We start from the raw sequence: 14,145 nt of genomic DNA on the forward strand, positions 1-14,145 counted from the left end.
TATAACGATAGTTACAAAAAAAAAGATAAATGAAGAGTTTTGGCAACTCGTCTTCATTTGAAGTGATTAGGAATTGGTTTTAAAAGAATCGATAAAAATAAATCGTTTAGCAACATATCTAAATTGCCATTATTGATATGTTGTCAATTATTTCAAAGTCACATATTATCATTAATATATTCTTATTTTTCTCCATTTCTCGCCACTGATTTGGCAGAGACTGGTTGACTTACAATTTTTGTTTGCGTTTCACTTTACTCTGTCACGTGAAAGATACTCTCTCCCGACCTCCCCCTGTTACTCCTCCAAGTTAATAAGAGAAATTTCTCATTGCGCAGATTAACAAAATTGAAGTCCTTCGTACCACTGCTTTTTTCTTACTACAAAGTCTAACTGTTTGTTTGCCATACATACTGCTGCATAAACTCCTCAGAAGATCGATCTGGATATCTTCACTCTTCCTGCTCTGATCTGAAGACTTTTGGGCTTGTGCATTCCAGTTTTGTTCTCCCCGGTTTTGGTTCTTGAATAAACTTGCCTATGATAGATTACCCTTTAAATTATTTTACAAAATCATAAACATATTGGGGCAGGCAAACTGTACACCCAACACTATTGGTCTTAATGGATACACCCCTTTGTTCTGGAGGAGTGATTTTTGAGTAGTGAGAAAATGTCTTTAGGAGAAACACGTTGCTTTATGTGACCACCAGCCGACACCAGTGATGGACATTTGGCAGGGTTACGACTCCCTCTCCGCACCCTGCATGAGTCACAGTCTCTCTATCTTATTCTCCGCTGTTGACATACACAGACCAGAGGGGTGATTGCCCTCGGTCGGTCCTCCGCAATACAAACACGTGGTATGCTTTTATAACACACATTCACATACAACCACACATAATTATCATCGATTTGGTGGAAGAGTCTTACTGTAAGGGGGATTACCACATGAAAAATGTATCATAATTAACAATAATGTAGTAATAGATGACAATTTGAGGACCAAAACGATGAATTAAATGCAGGCCCTAAGTGAATATAGTATCATTGAATTCATGATAATAACGTGTTGCAAAACAATTGATTAGTATCTATAATTCATCGAATATACCTTGATGATCATTTAGGGAATGATGGATGTGTAAATCTCTCATATATAGTTATTTGTATTTTGAACATTGTTCTAAAAAAAGTTAGCAGTAGTATACATTCCATCTGAATATGAGCTCAAAACTAATGTTCCAATTCCCTGTGTATTTCTGCGCTAAAAAAAAAAAACAAAAAAAAAAACAAAAACGCTCGAATTCACAGTTGAATTCCAGCGCAAAACTAACGCTCGAATTCACAGGTGAATTTTAGCGCAAAACTAACGCTCGAATTCACAGGTGAATTTTAGTGCAAAACTAACGCTCGAATTCACTTTGTATTTCTGCGCTAAACTAATGCTCGAATTCACAGCGATTTTCTGCACTGAACTGACGCTCGAACTCCCTGTGTATTTCAGCGCTCAACTAACGCTCGAATTCACAGTTGAATTTCAGCGCAAAACTAACGCTCGAATTCACTTTGTATTTCTGCGCTAAACTGATGCTCGAATTCACAGGGATTTACTACACTGAACTAACGCTCGAATTCCCTGTGTATTTCTGCGCTCAACTAACGCTCGAATTCCCAGTTGAATTTCAGCGCAAAACTAACGCTCGAATTCCCTGTAAATTACTGATATCACATATTCGAATTTTGTGATGTCAATAATTCAATTTGTGATACCACAAAATGGAATTTGTGATATCAGAAATTCGCATTTTTGATATCACAAATAAGAATTCTTGATATCACAAATTCAAATTAGTGATATCACAAATTTATTTCGAAACATCACAAATTCGAATTTGTTATATCAAAAATTAATTTTGTGATATCACGAATTACCATTGGTTTTTCACGTGAAACCTATTATTTATATCAAGAATTCGAATTTCTGATATCACAAATTCATTCAGTGATATCACAAATTGAATTTTTGATATCACATATTCGAATTTCTGATATCACAAATTGAATTTGTGATATCAAGAATGGATTTTGTGATATCACAAATTCGATTTCTTGATATCACAAATTAAGTTCATGTGCTACACTTACGGGAATTTGTGATATCACAAATTTAATTCTTGATATCACAAATTGAATTCTTGATATCAAAAATTTGATTTTTTGATATCACAAAATGGAATTCGTGATATCAGAAATTAACTTTAGATGTACACTCTTATTTCTGCCGAGTCAAAATTTCAACTCTGGATCCGAGTTAAAAAATTTTCACTCCGATCCGTGTAAATTTAACACCAACCGTGTACTTCTGACTCAAATCCGAGTTATCATTTTGGTTATCGGACTTTTTACACCTGCGCAGAGTCACTTAAGAAATACCCAGCGCGGTGTACATGACATACGCGCGCTACAATTGGACAAAACATGTCATGTGTCCTATGTGACGTAGTACCCCCGCGAAAAAAAAGCGTCATTTCTCGACGATACGCCACGGCCGCGAGATGTCTTTTTTTTTTTTTTTGTCTTCAAGATGGACAATTTTGTGTGCACTTTTCTAGATGAATGCGGAATGGAGGAATACATAGGAGTTTTCATTGGTGAGTACCCACCTCATTCACAACACTAATATTGATAATTGCCTGAAACATGGTATAAACAGTCAGTTTTATTTAGGGCAAAATGAACTATAGGTAGCTTGAATTAGCAATCAAGATCGTATGTGTATTTTATGCATGTACAGTGGAGGTATAGCTAGGTAGGTTAACATCTATTGTAGATTGGTTCTAACGTATAGCATATAGCCCAGGGCTACGTACAAAAGGTACGAGCTACCGTACGGCCGCCTACGGCTACGCCATTACCAGTCAATGTGTCCGTGTCGAAAGTTCATTTTGCCCTATAAAATAAACTGACTGTTCAGACCATGTTTCAGGCAATTATTTACATGAGTGTTGTGAATGAGGTGGGTACTCACCGATGAAAACTCCTTTGTGTTTCTCCATTCCGCATTCCTCTAGAAAAGTGCACACCAAATCCGAGTCATTACTACACCAAATTGGGTTACTTACAATGCGGGAAACGACACCGTATCAGAGTGAAATTGTGATCTTTCCGAGTCAAATTTGACACTTTCCGAGTTAATTTGACGCCACAGAAATGACTCGGAAAGTGACTCGGAATCCGAGTGAATCATTTGACTCGGAAGTCCGAGTAGCTTTCACTTGGAAGGAGTTGACTCCCAGCTGGCGCCATTTCCGAGTCACATTTCACATTTTCCGAGTTATTTTTGACGCCGCAGAAATAAGAGTGTAAAAAAAGGGCTTGCCATACGGCCTTAACTTTACTACACCCACATACTGATCTCTGTTTTCTTCTTATCATAATTTTAGATTAAAGGGGATTTCTGTTATTTGTTCTTCTGTTGTCCTGTCGTATGGTTCCGTCAGATTAAACGCTTATTTTGCTCGTTTTGTTTTCTTAAGCGGAATAATCTATCGAAGACGAAAGCAGAAGCAGTCGAAGCATACCTCTGATGAATCGACGAGCAACAGCAGGTGAGGTTTTCTTGGTTGAGTGTGATTTCCTATATTGAAAGCAACGTGTCTTGTGCCATTACGTTTCGTTGTTTGTTTGTTTGTTTATGTCACCTTTACCGCCTTTTCTACGTTTTATTTACAGAGGACAAACATCTGAGTTTGCGATGTATGGAGTTAAGTCGGGTAAGTATGAAGCACAAGTCCTAACGTAACATTCAATATCAACATAAAAAAACAACAACTGAGGGTAGAACAGCAACTGTAGAGTATGACTTTCTAATATTGCTGTTAGAGATACAAGGATTGAATATCCTGTCCATTTTGTATGTGAGCAATTTAGTTACGATGTGATTTGCAATGGTACGAGTACATGGTACGTTGACTTCATATTTTTTTCCATATGCATCAACGGTTAATGGAGTGCAAGATGAATGAGGGAAATATCTATTATGTTTGGAATATCTCTGAAGACGAAAAACTTCAGCCTGCTTGTTTTGCGGCATCAAGTGCAAATGAAAGCAATGACAACGAAGATGTCGACAGTCGACTCAGTTATGACGAGATCAACCAAGAGGCACTGATCTATGAGAACGTCCAGCAAGATATATTACTACGGCCAGCGATTCCTACAGACCGGCTGGCGGAGTACATGACGGGCATTAACTCAAGAGGGGCCACTGGATTTCAGGACGAATTTGAGGTAAAGTGAGGGACATTCACTCTTCAGAGTACTTGCCTAACCTCTTTCCAATTTGCATTAAGAGAAATCTATTCTGAGTATGACACTTTGAGCTTAATATTGCGGAAGATTAAACAGGACAATTGGCATAATGATAATAAGTGATTGTGAGAAGAAACGTATGTTGTGTTTTTGTATACTGTATAATACGATATTGGCGACTATAAGAGTGACGTGAAAAAAGTAAAAAGGGTATTTTTACTCTTACTATAGGTATTTTTTAGGCAACTGCATTATAGTCAAGAAGGTGTTTTGTCTGTTTTTTAGTTCACCCGCGACAATTGTACGTTATCAATTATGATTTTTTTAAGATGATAATGCAGCTCCCCTCCCCCAACACAAAATTATGGATATGAAAGGAAAAAGGGCAGAGAAAAGAAGCACATATAACTTGCTCCTATCGGAGGTGTGCAACTCTATAAAATGGATAGCCTAATCTTCATGATCTAAATGATTAAAAGAAAGCACACAAGTCTTTATTCAGAAAAGAGGTTTTAAGGATATTTTTAAGGGTCTATTCAAGTAATTAATCCCATCGAGCTGCCCTCTGTTTATTGAATGGGACAAAAGACAGGATATAATCTTTATATCAGCCACAATAAAGGGAATATCAGACGAGGCTGAAATGTGATTTTCATAGTCATTGAGCACAGTGAGCACATTCTATAATGGATGAAAATAACTCTAAACACAGTAGCACGATCTTTCAAAAAGTTATCAGCCTTGAAAATGAATGTGTGAAGGGTTATTAAGAAATGGAAAGAGGCCTATGAAACTTACCTAAATACCCTATCCTACAAATAATCAAAATCTATGTAAAAAAGAATTACACTTTCAGAAAAAAAATATCAAAACCCGAGAATTGACTATTAGCAAATCAATCCATTTCACCTAGACTATAACGAGTTTGTTGGGTTTTGTGATGCACGTATAGAGCACGATGCACTGATGATGTAAATCCCAACAAAAGAAGAAAATGACAAAAGGCTACAGATTGCTCTGTCACTCCTTACTTTTTTGCCGAAAAGAAAAGATGAAAATGCTATTTTTACTCTAACATTTCATAATCTAATAGAAGTTAAAATCTGGAGCTAGAAACCCACTTTCTATACAAGTTCCGTAACCATCCGATTACCATACTATAGCTACTTTGATTTTATGTGCATCATTCTAATGGAACTGCCTTTTGGCAATGAGCTTGGAATTAAGTGTTTTTTTTTTTTGTTTCGTTCACTGATTTCTTTTTATTACAGTAGGCATTGCTTCAGTCGAAGCAATTAGATACTTACTAAACGGTTTCTAAATTTATTGTTTTTAATTTTGAAAGCTTAAGTCGACTCAATGAGACCATGTTACTTCTACCGGAGGGAAGGAGTTTCGAGAGATTAGAGTCGTAACTGTCTTATTCTCTTTGATTCCATGCTCAAAGCCGCATGATTTTGGTTTCATTCCCATTTCAGTCGCATCAATTGCATATCAAAAATCCCTGTCCTATGCGTGTCGATTCATGCAAGATTTGTCAGTGATGTAGAAACCATTAGCACGATTAGTCTTTGTTAGTCGTCTATTTTATACCGAAGTGAATTTACACTGGCATCACAGTTTGCATGGTAAAAACACCTATGCAAACAAACACCCACACACAATATGCTTACACACAATGTCTGTAACGCATATGTATACACACATAAATTAGTGTGTGTGAAATAACTATAAGCACGTACTATTCTTGTATGCATTGTTTGAGTGCTGTTGAAAATTGTAAAACAAAATACACGATGAACATATATATACAATTAGATATGTAATCCTCGCGGCACTTAAAAATTCTTACCTTCTATTGATGATGACTTCTGTTTTAAAATTCGTCAATCAGATTTTTCAGTTAGAAGTGACGTATCCGACCGATGTGGCTAACAAGAAGGAAAACCAAAAGAAGAACCGCTTCCTAAACGTCTTGCCATGTAAGTTGGATACGTTTGTCTTCCCCTAATCATTTAGTTGACAGATAAAACAAGAATATGAACATAAACAAAAGAAAAAGCGAGAAAATAGTTGAGCAGAGGCCGTCATCAAACTCAAGCTTCAGCTTCAGCCAGGGGATGGTTAGTAACTGATCAGTGGGAATCGGTGGGAATGCTGGGGATGATTGCTCCAATCCTCGTGGGATTCATTTTAAAGTACGTTAGGTATCTATTGTTGTGTGAAAATTATTTGCTTCAGAATGGTCTCATATTCAAGTAATGTGCAGTTTAATGTTTCCAGCTAAAGCCCCTGTTCCACTATGCCGTTCTGGCTACGATTTGACAATTTTCTCAGATCGGGAAGGATCGGGTAAAACCTGAGCCGATCTTGACACAGTACGATGTTAGAACGCTCTAAGTACGCTGCGGTTACGACTATATACCACGTGCTTTCTACGCTCTTACTACGATGATCGAGAATGAGGCATTACGATCTCTGCCGCTGTAGCTACGCTTTAGAAAGATGTAGCTATACGCTGTCAGTGCGATGTTGCCGATGTTATCCGATTGATGCACGCTGTATCTACGCTCTGAACGATCTATACGATCTTATCACGCTGTCACCCCGTTCAGAGAGCTGAAAAGTGCCCGATGTGCCCCGATGTACCCCGATTCGACTGTCAATCTGCAGTCAGTCAACTTATTAGCATGCAGAACCCAAGAAATATACTGTGGACCTCGAAGAGGCTCCTCAACTCCCGGTTCTTTTGCAGCAATGCATTGTTTTAAACAAAGACGTGCTGATTTTTCCAAGGCTTTTCTCGATGTCGTTGCTTTTCAGGGGCGTCACCAGCTTTTTTTCAAGGGGGGTGCGTTTTGACAGTAAATGTAAACCGTGAGATTTTTTTCTTCAATTGATATATTCGCTTCTGTGTCATCATGTACATTTACACATACTCTATATATTGTACATAAACATGTGATTGTATATATACACACACGAATCTTTCGCTATGAAGGACTATACGGGGGTACATTATGTGACGGTGTGAGATCCTCGGCGATGATCCATTCCGCTCCTTCAGTGCGGAGGGTGTGGGAGGGGGATATATACCCCCTCCCACGGTAGGAACTTTTTGTAAAAACAAGGGTGTAAAAGTCGCGTTTACAGAGCATAGTGAAAATAAAAATACTATGAAGGACTATTACGGAGGTACATTATGTGACGGTGTGAGATCCTCGGCGAGGGAGCGAAGCAACCGAGCGGGAGAGGGTGTAGGAGGGGTATACCCCTCCCACGGGAAGGACTTTTTTGTAAAAAGAAAAAAAAGAATTGCATAACAATTAAATGGGAGCGAGCGGAGCGAGCGAGCTTGAAAATTTTGATATTTTACAATCCCAAACTGCGGTTTGTAGCTATATTTTTTCGCTTTGGAAATGAAGGGGGCGCACCGGGCCCACCTGCTTACAATTACTCGCAGCAACACGAGGATAACGGCATAACGATTAAATGCGAGCAAGCTGAGCGAGAGAGATTGAAAAATTTGACATTTTACAGTCCCAAAACTGCCGTTTTTAGCTCTATCTTTTCGCTTTGGAGATTAAAGGAGGAGGGGGGTGGCGCACCGGGCGCAACTGCTCGCAATTACTGGCAGCAACGTCAGGAGAATGGCACAACGATTAAATGCGAGCGAGCGAAGCGAGCGAGCTCGAAAATTTTGGCATTTCACGGTTTAAAAATTGCCGTTTTTAGCTACATTTTTTTGCTTTGAAATTTTAATGGGGGGGGGGGGCGCCCCGGGCGCAACTGTTGGCAGTTACTGGCAGTAACATCAGGAGAATGGCAAAGCGATTAAATGCGAGCGAGCTTGAAAATGTTGACATTTTACATTGAAAAAAATACCCGGGTTTGTAGCTAGATTTTTTCGCTTTGGAAATTAAGCAGGGCGCACCGGGCGCAACTGCTGGCAATTACTGGCAACAACATCAGGAGAATGGGATAAAGATTCAAATACGAGCGAGCGGAGTGAGCGACCTTGAAAAATTTGACATTTTACAGTCAAAAAAAAAAAAACTTCCGTTTGTAGCTATATTTCTTCGCTTTGGAAATTAAGGGGGGCGCACAGGGCGCAACTGCTGGCAATTACTGGCAGCAACATCAGGAGAATGGCATAACGATTATATCGTCTGTATCACTTCAGTCAATCAATTTTCCTTACAACGTTTTTGTTACCCCAAGGTTCCGCAACTATGTTTGTTTTTTTTCAATTCACTTTGCTTTGATTATGCAACCTTATTCTATGTTACCAAAGAAAGTGAAATGTTTATGTTCTTTTCGAAAAATGAAATAAAGTTTGAATTGAATTGAATTGATTAAAATGCGAGCGAGCGGAGCGAGCGAGCTTGAAAATTTTGACATTTTACAGTCTAAAAACTGCCGTTTGTAGCTATTCCTCTTCGCTTTGGAAATTAAGGAGGGGTGGCGCACCGGGCGCAACTGCTGGCAATTAATATTGGCAGCAACATCAGGAGAATGGCATAGCGTTAAAATGCGAGCGAGCGGAGAGAGCGAGCGTGAAAATTTTGACATTTTACAGTCCAAGAACTGCCGTTTGTAGTTTTTTTTCGCTTTGGAAATTAAGGGGGGCGGTGTGCCGCTGGTAGTCAAGGATGTCGGTTTATGTTCATGATTGGGGGAGGTATAACCAGCGAGGGGGCGTCGAAGTGACCAAGCGGGGGAAGGATGTCCAAAATCTGCACTTTAGAGCATCCCATAATTGTTTGCGTTTGTGTGTGTGTGTTTTATACATGGAAAAGTTGGGAAATAGCCCAGGTCAAGTCTTATTATTGGCAATGCAAGGCATTTTTGTATAGACTATAGTATGTAAAGCAACACTCAGTGATCTAGCTTTGATATAACAAAGTGTAAGGTACAGAGGTGTACATTCTACATCACATTGCCCAACATTGCAGCGATTCTTTGCCGTTCGGATGTTCTGAGTACACTGCTCCATCCTGCTTATCATTCAGAATGCCAACCAGGAATCACGCTGAATCACAATCATTTTTTCGGCTCCGGGCTTTTTGAACAATGTTTCACACTATTGATGCCTCTTTAATTATGGTTAAAAGAAATCTTAGAGAAAAAAAAAAGATAATTTCTTGCTCACCCTTTCATGTCAATTTCAAAAGCAGTTTACCAACCCTTGAATTACCATTTTGATTTTTTTTTTTTTAACCAGCGGATTGGGGGGGAGGGGGTACGTGCCCCCCCCCCCCAGCTACGCCACTGATTGGAGACCTATAACGGGGGAGGGTGTGGGCAGGTTATCTCCCTCCCATGCGACGGAGCTTTTGTATTTTCTGAATTGATAATCCGTTGCCCAATGAATGAAATATACCTTACGTATACAGTACGGGCGATAGTAAACACGTGATGTATGTAAAGCATCAGTGCTGCCACAGCCGGGGTGCGATTGTTTTTGTTGTTTTTTTTTTTGTTTGTTTGTTTGTTTTTTGTTTTGTTTTTGTTTTGTTTTGTTTTTGTTTTGTTTTGTTTTTTTCCTCCTGATGCAAAAAAAAGAAGAAAAATAAAAAAAAAGAACAATTATTTAGCGTCCGGCGTTGAGGCCGCTCGCAGACTGAAGCGTTTTTTTTTTGTTGTTGTTGTTTTTTTTTTGTTTTTGTTTTTTGTTTTTTAGGTTCTGAAGGGGGGTGCGTTCGCACCCAGCGCACCCTCCCCCCCCCCCCCCCCTGGTGACGCCCATGCTTTTATAGTCCGTCTTCCTCCAGTTGTAGATGATTTCATATTCATCAAAATTTTGCTATGTCCTTTTCCTCCTCTTTAAGCATCACTTGCAGTCTCTCTTTCTTCGCCTTTTGGGTAGCTGCTTTAAATTGCTGCTTTCTTCTCTTCTTTCTCTTCATCTCTTCTCCTTCTTCGAAAATTTGAGCTCCTTCTTCTTCATGTTCTACCCTGACAGGTGCAGCGACAATGCCATCCTCCTCCTCAAAAGTTCTGCCTCTCGATCTCCTTGATCTTCTACTGGCAGACATTTTAGTTTTCTTCTCATTCTTGTGCCGATGTTACTTCGCTCAGAAAGACGTTGTTACGCTCATCCCGCTGCGTTTACGCTGTCACTACGCTCTCCCCGCTGCGATTACGTTGTCACTACGCTCTCCCCGCTTGCTTTACGATTAAAATTAGGTCAATTTTGATCGGGGAGATCGGGAAGAAATTTTGAACAGGTTCAAAATTTCTTCCCGACCTGAAAAAATGCCCGCTCCAACCCCGACCTCCACATGCTGCTGCTACGATGCTTCCGATCCTCGTACGCTTTTGCCGCTCTCTCCCGATCTGCTATAGATCGGAACAGATCGGGGTCCAGATCGTGATAGTGGAACGGGGGCTTTAGCATGCCTGTATAGTGACGGGGCGATTAAACTGCACATTACTCATTACTTGAATATGAGACCATTCTGAAGCAAATAATTTTCACACAACAATAGATATATGATGTACTCTTAAATGAATCCCACAAAGATTGGAACAATCATCCCCCAGCATTCCTACTGATTCCCACTGATCAGTTACTAGCTATCCCTTTTAAGCTGACGGTTTCCTGCAATATATTTGAATTAACTCGACAGAATAATCAGTGATTTTCCATTTGTTTTTGTATGATTATTATTCAACTGTACAATATTTCATTATTGGTTCATTATGACTGTATTTCTTTTCATCTTGTGTTTGATATAAAATATTTTAGTGCTGGAAAATAGTTTGTACTGTTGTATATAATTTGTGAAAAATTCAGAAATAAATCAAATCAAATCAAATCAAAACTGTTAATGCCAGCCTCCTGGTTTTTTGTCGAATGGTTACCATATTTTCAGACAACAGCTGATTTAATCTAGATACTGATGCAAACAAAATGCTAAGAACTATTACGGTTACGGTACATATTGCAAGCAAAGTTGCGCAGTTCAGCGTAACCAGCGCTATTTTGAACTTTATAAATTCCTCCACACAGCTGTTGCATTTTTGACTTTCCTTTCGTAACACTTTGTTCACAGTAATGTTGTGCAATTGCAATCAACAACCAAACACCTCATTGTGACTATATATAAACTGATTAGAACACACGCACTCACACACAAATATCATATATATATATATATATATATATATATATGTGTGTGTGTGTGTGTGTGTGTGACCCTGCACCTCAAAACAAACAAAAAGTCGCCAGACATGAATTTTTAGTTAAGACCATATTCTGCAAGAGCAGACTTTAAGCTTAAAAATGATGTATAACTCAAATCAAATGGACTCTCCTAACCTTTCTAAATATTGGAAAGAAAGCACAAACTCAGGAAAAGTGTGAACTGAGAAAAGAGGCTCTGGAGTACAGTGTCTATTTAAGCGCTTAATCTTTACCAAACCGTGCTGGCTGTGCGATGAATGGGACAAAAAACAGGAAGTAAACCACCGGAGTAACAACAATGAAGGAATTATCAGATTACTCTGAAATTAAGCATGCCTCATTAACACATTCTGTCCATAATTAATGCCAACTTTCAAAGCAGTAGCACTATCCTTTCAAAAGTTATTAGAGTTGAAAGTGAAGAGTGTGGACAAGGTTTTTCAGAAATGAAAAAGGGATTCTAAAGACACACCTAATCACACTATTCTACCAAAAATGTTCGAGATAAACTGCTTTAAAAAACACACTTTCCTGCCCGTTTTATGATACCAAATTTTAGCATATTGTAAAAGAAGACCCGCTCTCTCAGAAAATATGAAAAAGTCAAGTTCGGCTAGGTTGACCCATTTCACTTATTTTCAGTCCTCGCGCAAAATCAGTGTGTGCGACTTTATGTTCGTTTTGAGGTGCACGGTCACATATATATGATATATATATATATATATATATATATACACATATATATTTACATATATTTATATATATAATTACAGTGTGAATATAACTTTCAATGTCATGCTGATAATGGAGTTAGTATGTGACATAATTTATACATTCATGTCTTGTACAGATGACCATTCTCGGGTAAAGTTGAACTTGCGTGGGAGAGATCCAAATTCTGGTTACATCAATGCATCGTGGATACACGTAAGCAAGAAGCGGTCTTTTTAAATTCATGCATTCTTTGGATACCCCACCCCCTCCCCCCCCCCCAAAAAAAAAAAAAAAAAAAAAAATATATATATATATATATATATATATTGTTTTCTGGTGAGTTTTCCCTTTCTTTGTTTCAATATGCTATATATCACAAAAATGAAAAAAGCTTCATCGCTTCAGCGATCCCTCGCATTTATTCCAAAGTTGATTTACATCCTATTGGGTTTATGTCAGGTTAATGTATGTATTTTTTGTTACAAATGGGCATGTCATTTTGTACCTTTGGGAACCCCCTGGAGGACATTGTCGAGGGGATGGGGAAGGGAAAGACAGACAACAACCCAAAATCAAGGAATCTTGAAAAACTGAAACGAAAAGCTGAGTTTGTGCTATGAGTTTGTTACATCAGTGGCTGTGGTTTCAGGTTTGTCCAAGGGATAGGCGGGGCCGGGGAGGGGATCACGTTAGAACCCAATTTTCACATTAAAGGCATGGTCAGATTTTTAACAAACTTGAGTTATCGCTATAGAATAACAGAATAATGTGCAGATGTGCACCATTCCCCCAAAACCAGAAGTGAAAAACAAAGTTAGTGCTTTGAGTAAGAATATTGGTGACTACAGTAGGAAGTCAGGGGGTTGTGGGGCGGGGGGGGGGGGCTGGGGCAAGCTAGGATATAATTTTCATATTTATTTATATTCTCAACTTGGCAAGCATTATCTCTCGTGTCGCAATATACGTATATTTCATTCAAGTACTCTGGAACCCCCTTTAAAAAAAATTGTCTAAAACCAGAAATGAAGTTATTAAAATTAAGTTAATACATGGATGTGCTTTTTAGTATGTATTTGTGACACATCCAGGGGACGGGCGGGGAGCGAATTGGGTGTCTGTTATATATATGTATATCGTCGCTGGGGCGACAAGAACTCGTATCTCAAAAATGTCAAATGTTCAGGAGAGCCAAAAAAACATGGCGGCCAAAGCACTATACTGAATGGGATAGCCGTTCCTTTGATATGCCGTGGTGGCTTCATTTTTGGGGTAAGACAGCTGGGATTTGGACAGGACATCACTTAACCGATTATTTGACCACTAATGCAAAAAAAAAGTCATTTTCACAAAAATTTGACATACAAGGTCTTGTCACCCCAGCGACGATATGTGTATATACATGTTGCGAATTCACGTATTGGCTCCAATATAGCGAAGAATCAAGAAATAAACTAGTAATGCATTATTTCGCCAATAAGAATGAGTTTATTGAACAACTCAAATTTTCGGTGGCCTCCACCTTCTTCAGGAGTCTCGACGGGGAATGTCAATACCAAAACATAAATTGAACATGAAGAGCGCGCACTCATATACACAGAATTGGTTGCTATGAGAGTGCGTACCCTTTACAATGATGTTGCCATGTAGACGCAATATAGTCAAGGTACCCCACGCATAAGGAGGAGGACATTGACATGTTTATTACGTAACAATGGTGTTCAATTACTTTGTATTATCACGTTATGATATCGACATAGTACTCATCAACGTACCATATGTTACAAAATTAGGTTAAAGAGCGCTCCAACAATTAAATTGTTTCATGACTTAAAATACAAAAATCATCGGTAGGAAGAAGGCAGTATAATAATTCCTGTTAAGAAACAGATGAAATCATCAATTACAAAAGCCACAGTTTGGTGTCTCGC

General features: G+C 38.7%; 1 protein-coding gene across 1 annotated transcript in view; it reads left to right on the forward strand.

Annotated features, from left to right (window-relative positions):
- The first annotated feature begins 4,242 nt into the window (after positions 1 to 4,242).
- LOC140236860 (receptor-type tyrosine-protein phosphatase alpha-like) overlaps positions 4,243 to 14,145 on the forward strand; it is a 29,190-nt gene continuing 19,287 nt past the window's right edge. Inside the window, exons 1-3 of the mRNA XM_072316802.1 lie at positions 4,243 to 4,293; positions 6,209 to 6,296; positions 12,354 to 12,430. Coding sequence (XP_072172903.1) covers positions 4,243 to 4,293; positions 6,209 to 6,296; positions 12,354 to 12,430 — 216 coding nt within the window. The remainder of the gene's footprint in view (positions 4,294 to 6,208; positions 6,297 to 12,353; positions 12,431 to 14,145) is intronic.

This window comes from Diadema setosum, chromosome 13 (assembly GCF_964275005.1).
Source record: "Diadema setosum chromosome 13, eeDiaSeto1, whole genome shotgun sequence".
NCBI lineage: Eukaryota > Metazoa > Echinodermata > Echinoidea > Diadematoida > Diadematidae > Diadema > Diadema setosum.